Here is an 8,853-nt window from a genome sequence, read left to right on the forward strand (position 1 = left end):
AATATTACATCTGGTAATATTTCTCATAATTTTAAGTTGAAGAATAATGAAGGTGCAGTGATGATGGAAGAAGGTGATTATGATGGTTAAAGATGGAGCAGGGAATTATTATTCTGAAAATTTGAGAAGGTGTGCAAAAACTATTGTGGAGGTGCAGGAAGTAAAAGCCCTTCTAGAATAAAAAAAAAGGTAATTCCTTTGTGAGATTGCGCAGACCGAAACTTGAGGTGAGGAATAATAGCAGTAGCAATAGGGTTACTTACACTTGATGAAATAAACAGAAAACTAGAAAATAAAAAAGGCTTTAAGCTTCTTACTTTTTTTTTTCTCTCCCAGAGATATTTTAATTATGTGAACATTATCTATTGCAATTGCAATTCCTCCATAGAAACTGGAAATTGGAGACACAGTTCATACAAAGGGAGAATAGAAGAAAGTAATTGAGTGTGTCTAAGACCATGTTCTCTTCCTCTCCACCGTTTCCTTCATCTTCTTCGCCTTCAGGTAACATTCTTTCAATTGAATGATTTTGATTCCCTTAGATATTCAATTCACAAATGCCTCTGTTTTTCAAATTATTTCCCCGGAAGCTGTTTGTTGAGATAGTTTAAATTGAGGGTTTTAGGGGTATTATGCTTGCTAAGTAATTTTCTCGTTCTTGTGGATTTTTATTGAGTTGAAAACTGTGTGCAGTTATGATGCTTCATGAACAAGCTGCTCCAGCAGTTGCATCCTGGTCTTCTACTTCTACAGCTCGGCATTTTCCTACCTCTGTTCTCTTACAAGAACAGCGTGAGGAGTATAGGCCCCTACTGCACGCGTATAATAAGGAGGTTTTTTTTTTTTAATATACACACACACACACACACCAATTTCTTCATTCTTGGGCTTGTTTATAGTTTATAGTTTATAGAAGAAAATAAGAAAAAATAAATAGAAATGAAAAAAACTTTCTCTGTAAGCTAAAATAAACTAGTGTACAAGTTAAAATATAAACCTTTTAGAGGATTAATATAAAAAGAATTTTAAAGATTGGCGTATGTATAAATTAATTGTAACTTGAGATTCTTTTTGCATTTTTTCTTTATTTTCTTCTCCTAAAATTTCTTTTAGAGATATTTATATAAAAAGACTAATAATAAGAGTGTTTTATAAAATGCTAACACTTTATAAATTAATTTTAGCTTGAGATTCTTTTTGCATTTTTTCTTTATTTTCTTCTCATAAAAAGTCTTTTAGAGAAATTTATATAAACAGACTAATGATAAAAGTGTTTTATAAAGGCTAACACTTTATATGCTTTAAACGTCCATGTTCGGTATTTATCTAATATCAATATTCTTGGATATATTATCGATTCCTGAAGTATTCATGCCATAAAAAAAGTTAGGAAGATCTAATATAGCCACATATAAGATATAGAAGCATTTGTACTATAGAAACATGGAAGCATTGACCCTTGTTGAGCATAAAATAAAAGCTTTCTCTTTGTGGATGATCTCAACAAATTATACTATTTCTATTTGTAAGCAGTAGGAAATGATGTATGACTTATAATTGTTTGAAAATAAATTTTAAACTTAACTTAACCTCAGTAAACAGCCCTGTAAGAAGATATTTGCATACATTCATATATTATAATTTTAGTTTGCTTTCAATATTATCCAACCAGTATGTTATATTCTTAATTTGGATTTGTGGGATTGCTATTATATATTTATTATGTTTTATGAATTTTTGTGCATATACATGTATCTTACACATCAAATTCTGTATATTTTTGGAATTATCATATTACCTTAATGGATGTGTTTTATATATGATACAAGTATCATTTATGTGCTTCATGGTCTTTACTTGTTTTCTTAGAGTGGCTTGTAATTTCGTTGGATGTAATGATCCCTTTTTTTGTTCATGTTAACTACTAATTCATTACCCCTTTGCTTTTACTGAAGGCAACGTTAAATACAAGGCAGATGGATATGTCCTCAGTTCAAGAGAAATGCAACACAGGCAATCCTGATCAGTTAGTGCATGATTTTGTTCACCAGTTGCATCTCCGGTCTCATTTACAGAACTTGTAAAAGAAATTGAATTGCAACCTCATGTTAACTTCATCTGTTGTAATTGCTAAGTTTTTGTATGTCCAAGGTTTTCTTCTTAAAGGGTGCATGTACCTATTGCAGACTGACTTGTTATCCTACTAGGGAAATTGCTGCTTCTTTGACTCTTCAGCCTGTTGATAACGATTCAGAGAGGCCTGCAGATGGTCTGCCAAGGAATGCGGTTTCTCTTGCTCAGCAAGCTTTGTCAGCCTCAAAGCAAGCGGCTTCATCAATTGAAGTTGATGATGATGATGATGATCCACTTTCTTTTGGGTTAGTTTTATCTTTCTCGTTGTCATTGACATCCTCAATTTGTTTATTCTATTTATAGGATAATTTGCTTTTGAGAATAATGGCTAAAGTATGTCATTCAGTTTGGCCTCCACAAGTTTGGTTGACTCTTCACTGAAAAGGAATAAAATTGTGAGATCAACACGGATTACAGAAAGACGATCTAAACAGAGAAAAGCATCAAAGTCAAATCTTCTTGATGAAGAAAGTTACCTTGACAGAAAATCTTTTGTACAGAGAAAGCTACGTTTAGAAAAGAAATTAAATGAAGGATTTGATCAAAATGACCCCCTACGCATGTTCTTGTCGGGTTCTGAATCAAGGCAACTTTTGACCCGTGAAGAAGAGTCTCAATTGATTACTCAGCTTCAGGTGTCACTCAAAACTCCATATCTTTTTTAAATGCACGGTATGTTCTATGAAGGTTCTTTTTCCATAACGTAGAATGTATAACAGGATTTCTCAAGATTGGAAGAAGTAAAGATCAGGCTTCAATCTCAGTTAAGACGGGAACCAACTTTAGCTGAATGGGCTGATGTCTTGGGCCTTAGTTGTTGTGCCCTGCAGACACAGCTTCATTGTGTTAACAGAAGCAAAGAAAAGCTGTTTCATGCCAATATGCGCATGGTAGTACACATTGCTAAACATTATCAGGGACGTGGTCTCAGCCTTCAGGACTTATTTCAGGTATAGCCTCTAAGAAATTAAAAGTCACCATTCCCCACTATCAAAGTTTTTATGTCTGGACCGTTGCATAGTTATTGTTAATTCTTAGTACTCTGTTTTTCCTGTGTGGCTTGACATTATGTTGAACACAAAAACCATAAGATAAATATCTGGAAAAAATTGATTTGGCCAAAGGATATCTTTTATTTCTTTTAAAAAATGTTGCAATCATTATCTTAATACATAATTAGCCACTACATCTTGGCATTCCTTTCCTGGTGACATTATAGGAGGGAAGCACGGGTCTTATGAAGAGCATTGACAAATTTAAACCAGGAGCTGGTTGCCGATTTGGTACTTACGCATACTGGTGGATAAGGCATTCAATAAGGAAGGCGATATTTCTGCATTCCAGGACTATCCGTATACCGGTAAAAACAATGTGTATATTTCTTTATAATCTAGTTAGCCGAATTTAACCTAACTCCTTCTGCAGTGTCGTTATTATTTAAATTGTTGCATGTTGACTAATAACAAATAACTGTTACTTCTGCATTAACTTTTTAATAATATATCATCTGTGTAACAAGGAACAACTCTATTTTCACAACATGGAATGATTGTTTGATCAGGAGAATTTATATAGACTTTTGGGCAAGGTCATAGAAGCAAAGAAATTATTCATTCAGGAGGGAAACATTAACCCATCCAAAGAAGAATTAGCAAGAAGGGTGGGAATTACAATAGACAAGTTGGAAACTTTAGTATTTGCTTCAAGAAATCCAATTTCCATGCAGCAAGCTGTATGGGCGGACCAAGAGACAACTTTCCAGGTAAGGCCTTTAATTAATTTTTTTTTTCTCCTGTGATATGATTTATTAGATCCAAAATTTAAAAACAGGGAAAATAAAAGTTCTATATTCTTTTAACTGATTAACATATATTTAAAAAGTTGCTTAATTTAGTTAGTAACATTAAATTTGTTCATAATTGTAATTTTTCCAATTACCCTTAAATAATTAATGTATGAATAGAAAATAACAGTGGTGAGGTTTTAATTTTCAAAACAGAACTCGTAATTCTCTGATATTCATAGGAGATAGAAAGAGACAATGACATTATTATTTATGGACTAAAATAATGAAGAATATTTTCGTAAAAATTAATTAATGGAAAGGAGAACGTGAAATAAGTCTTGTAGAAAGGGACAAAAATCTAAAAAAATGTCGTATATTTAGGAATGGAGTGAGTACGTCGGAAATAATGACTGGACTCTTGGTCACTAAACTCTATTTTGTTCCATATTAAAGTTAATCCCCACTATACATGGCTTTGTTGACTCAGAGACCACTGACTGTCTAAAATTCCCTTGTATTGATTGAAGTGGCTAGTTATTTTTGGCCTTGGTTGGGAATATTACATAATCTCTTCCGTTAAGTTGGTATCCTAATGTTGGAGGATTGGTTATGGTTAGAATATTGATCCCAATTTTATTACGATTGCAGGAGATTACTGCAGACTCAGCAATTGAGATCCCAGATGTGTGTGTTTCAAGACAGCTAATGAGGAGGCATGTGCACAACCTCCTAAATATGTTAAGCCCTAAAGAAAAGAGCATAATCAGGCTAAGATTTGGTATTGAAGATGGCAAGGAAAAAACGTTGTCAGATATTGGCAAGGTTTTTGGTTTGACCAAGGAAAGAGTCCGACAGTTGGAGAGCCGAGCATTGTCCAAGCTCAAGGAGTGTCTTGAAAGTCAAGGACTTGACGCATACACAGACTTGCTTATATAGACAAGTAGACACCAAGATTATGCAGTTCATCTTACTTCTCTGTGACATTTTTTTCTGGCCAAGTGCAAAGGCAATGACTAGATCAAGCTCTTTGAAGAGAAAGCTGACACCGTGGTACCTATTTGGGATTGAAGAAAATTGAAGAACTAAAAAAGCTTGTGCAGTTTGTAAAAATTGAGAAGCCAAATCAATGCCAACGAAAAGGAAAACATATTTTGATTTAAACTGCTGTAATATATAGGTGGAATCACATTGGATTTTTTTTATTTGCTTATAAATGAAGAGAGATATCTATATTGCACTGGAACGAACTAAGCTGTATCTTTTTTACACAGGAGACGGAGCTCATAATGACACCAATATAAGCTGTAGCATATCAACCATTTCAGTATAAATTAAGAGAAAAAGAAGTTAACAGACAATTTAGATAATTGATATATCTGTCTTTAAATTCATTTATACAAATCAATTTATGGTTAAGAGTCTACATAAACAAATTTCTTCGTAAAGGATTTTAAAAGAAAAGAAAGTATGAAAAAAATAATCCGAATTAACTTTTTCATAAATTAAAATCTGTTTGTATGCATGTTGATTTGTAGAATATTTCTTAATTATTTTAAAAGAAGTTAACATAACAAAACGATATTTTTAAGTTTATTTTCTTTTAATTCTCTTTAAAGTTTATGTATAGAAATTTGTTCAAGCATATCCCAGTGACTAGTCAATATGATAGGAGTTACATAATTAAAAAAAAAATGCTATACAAATCAATTCAAAAAGTTAATTATGAACATAAACTTCTTCTTAATAAATTGATTATTTTTGTTCAAAAGAACAAGTGCTCTAAAAACCCAATTGCCTCTTGGTACAAGTAAAGTTTGCTTTTGCAAATTTTATGAGAAAAGGGGATATGTGGCTGCAGTTTTCAATCCGTATTAACTGAACCACTACAGTACAAATATATGTGGTAGGGTTTATAAGTTTTACTACTAGATTCGCTTACGCTTCTACCTAAATACACTTAAAAGAACATTATACTAACTAGATTTTTACACGCCACTTCTTCTGGTGGGGCTAGGTAGTTTATATGAGATTTTAAGTTTAAATTTTGTTGCTGTCATAAGAAAAGCAAGCTTCTGAAGAAAAAAAGTATGTTTTATAAAAGTAATTTGCCAGTTACTGAGAAATGATATAAGCACATGCAGAACAACACGAATTAATTATTAAGGGCCTGGAAAAGTTGCTTTTAATAAGACTGATTTTGATTCATTGACATATGTACGTGAATTAATCAGAACCACACACATGCATTAGAAAGAGCACCTTTTTTTTATTGAAAACTATTGAGATATTTCTTCCTTTACAAAACAAACGGATTAATTTGATATGGTAAACGACATGTGAGTGACATATTAGCGACACTTGAACGACAAAATGACACATGTGGAAGGAAATGAAGAAGTGGGTTTGCAAATAGGAGTAGTTGGTTTATTTTGTTGTATCTTTCTCCAGAACTAGGACTTATGTTACATCCTTAAAACGGAAACGTATGAATCTTTTTAAAAGAATGAGGGTGATCATAAAGTTTAATTGAGTTAGATTACGTTAGATGAAGACCTCTCATAGAAAAGGTATATTGAAACACAAAAAAGTGATTAAAGACAGGCTTAACACAAGATAGGTCCAGTGAAGTGGACCTCTGTTTAATTAAATGTTGACGTCAGGAAATAAAACCAAAACCGAACTTGTGCATCTAACTTTATTGTCTAATTCCATTCTCATAATCTCTTTAGCAAAAATAGTAAATGGGATGCTAAGTTCTTGATCCAAGCATGGGTACAAAGCTGTCAACATTCACCAAATCCCTTCAAATTTTGCTTTATGATATCATTTCAAGGGTACACTGCAGGCACGAAAAGGAACACGGTGACCCAAATGAAGCTAGCTATAATTAAGTTCATAAAAAATGGAAGTTGCACCCTTTTCACTTTATGTTCTCCTGGCAGTAGAAAATGAATAGAAGAAAAAGAAAGGAATCTGGAAATTCCAAAATGTGAATAGTTGTGCAAGTGTGAGCAATGACCCGGACATTACATATGTATGCTTGATGAAGGAAATTTCATGTCACAATTTCCCCAAACAACATTGAAACAAGAAGAAAAGATAACCTCTATTATGCTTACACCCACAACATTTTAAGAACAAAAAACAATCCTTAGGGACCTCACAGGCACTATACCTCTGTCTGTCTTATTGCATATATGAGGCATACACATAGCCTGGACCAGTGCTTGTGTCCTTCCCAGTGGGCAAGTGTGTTAGTAGTAACTACTCAATCCAACATATTAGCTTTTAATCCCACAAATCTAATATAAGGTTATTATGTTTTGTATCTTATCTAGTATTTATAAAGAATAAGTTGAGAAAGTTGTCCATGAGAGTAAATCAGTTAGTTGATTTCTGTTCCTTTTAACTTTATCCCTCTAGGTCCCTCTCTAAAAACCATAAAAGCATTGAGATTGGAGGAGGGTAAAATATGTAGCAACCTTGGCCCATTCTATTTTCATACGCTTCTGACAACTGGTGGTTTTGTAATAGTAACAGTCCATACTTGATCTAGAAGACCAAGAATTACTAGCTTCCCATCTTGCCCAAATAGATGTCTACTCTGCTATATAAATACCTAGTGGAAACCTTAGCTACCATGTTTCCACCACTATATTTACTGCTTTATGGTGCCAAATCAGGATCAGTACACTACTTGCCAGAACAAAATCATTCATGGCAGTGAAGGAAAGCAACACAAGCCAAAATATTCAGCTGCAGCAGCAGCAGCAGCAGCAGCAAGAAGCTTGTGATCCTTGCAAGTCTTTTGGCCAAAAGTGCAGTCACTTAGTCAAGAAGCAGCGTGCCAAATTCTACATTCTTCGCCGCTGCATCGCCATGCTTTTGTGTTGGCATGAGCGTGGTGAGACATAATAATACCAAGGCCTGCCACAGTATCATCCATCCCTTTCTCTATCATTGTAACATAAAGAGGGTACTATATTACTACTATGTCACACTGCAAATTGTTACTTTTTCCAATAGGATTATTATTGCATTCTGTGTAATTACGTCCAGCTAACATGTGAAAGAGATTAGATCTGTTTCAACTTTCTCAACTACTACTACTGAGTAGATCTTCTTTTTCACGTGTCAAGACGCTCTCAAACTTGCACATATGTTACAATGTTGGAGGTTTAGTTAGCTCATTGGGAGCTTGAGTCGCTATTCATCCCCATCTTTCTCCTTGAGAGTAATTTGTTTTATCTTTTTCAGTTTCAAATGAGGAAAAAAGGGCTTTCACTGGTTGTCGTAATGATCCAGGGCATCGGATTCAACTGTTGATTTCTTTGTTTGCATAAAACCATGTCTTTATATTTCATCTGCCCAGATTTTATAAACAAACTTTACCATATATAATCAAAGATCTCGTATGGTAGGTGAGTGCCAAACCAGTGTAATCAATCACTGTTCCTAACTTTTGCTTCTTTGATGCATAGCTCTCACGGAAGATACTAATTGGAAACTAACTTGGCATGATGTTTGTCTCAACTTCAATTTGCGGTGAAACCATTGCACGTGTATGCAGAAATATATTAGTTGTCTTTATTTAATAGGAAGAAATTGAGCTATCCAAATTTAGTTTGCTTCACCTGGCCCTGCTTACAAACGATGTGAAAAGAAGAACACAAGTTAAAAACCGTTTGATTATTGTGTGGTTACTGAAGATGAGTTTAGAACAGTAGAGCATGTATGTATGAGTTGTTTATGCATCAATTATCATGCAACCCACACCTTCAAAATCCAATATGCATGATAAGTCAATTTTCAGACAATGGTCCTCGTGCTAAGGAAACATCAGACAAGATCAAGCCTCAATTTAATTTTATTTTTCCTCGGTTCCATCGCCATTCCCTTTTTTTAACTTTCCACTTTTTCTATAATATTCTGTG

At 33.8% G+C, this 8,853-nt stretch overlaps 2 protein-coding genes across 5 annotated transcripts; both read left to right on the forward strand.

Annotated features, from left to right (window-relative positions):
* The first annotated feature begins 251 nt into the window (after window positions 1-251).
* LOC106757818 (RNA polymerase sigma factor sigF, chloroplastic) lies at window positions 252-5,189 on the forward strand. 4 transcript variants are annotated; one of them, XM_022779233.1, is made up of 9 exons: window positions 252-504; window positions 694-833; window positions 1,956-2,080; window positions 2,208-2,378; window positions 2,480-2,768; window positions 2,853-3,083; window positions 3,353-3,493; window positions 3,695-3,895; window positions 4,568-5,189. In XM_022779233.1, the coding sequence occupies exons 1-9, from the start codon at window positions 459-461 to the stop codon at window positions 4,853-4,855; spliced, it is 1,632 nt and encodes a 543-aa protein (XP_022634954.1). In that variant the 5' UTR covers window positions 252-458; the 3' UTR covers window positions 4,856-5,189. The 4 variants fall into 4 exon arrangements, with proteins under 4 accessions (XP_022634954.1, XP_014496116.1, XP_022634955.1 ...); XM_014640630.2 differs by having other exon boundaries at window positions 253-504; window positions 1,956-2,026; window positions 2,187-2,378; XM_022779234.1 differs by having other exon boundaries at window positions 253-504; window positions 1,956-2,026.
* Window positions 5,190-7,341: 2,152 nt separating this feature from the next.
* On the forward strand, window positions 7,342-8,853 carry LOC106756915. Its single transcript, XM_022778973.1, has one exon. The coding sequence runs from the start codon at window positions 7,637-7,639 to the stop codon at window positions 7,832-7,834; it is 198 nt and encodes a 65-aa protein (XP_022634694.1). The 5' UTR covers window positions 7,342-7,636; the 3' UTR covers window positions 7,835-8,853.

This window comes from Vigna radiata, chromosome 3 (genome assembly GCF_000741045.1).
Source record: "Vigna radiata var. radiata cultivar VC1973A chromosome 3, Vradiata_ver6, whole genome shotgun sequence".
In the NCBI taxonomy this organism is placed as follows: domain Eukaryota; kingdom Viridiplantae; phylum Streptophyta; class Magnoliopsida; order Fabales; family Fabaceae; genus Vigna; species Vigna radiata.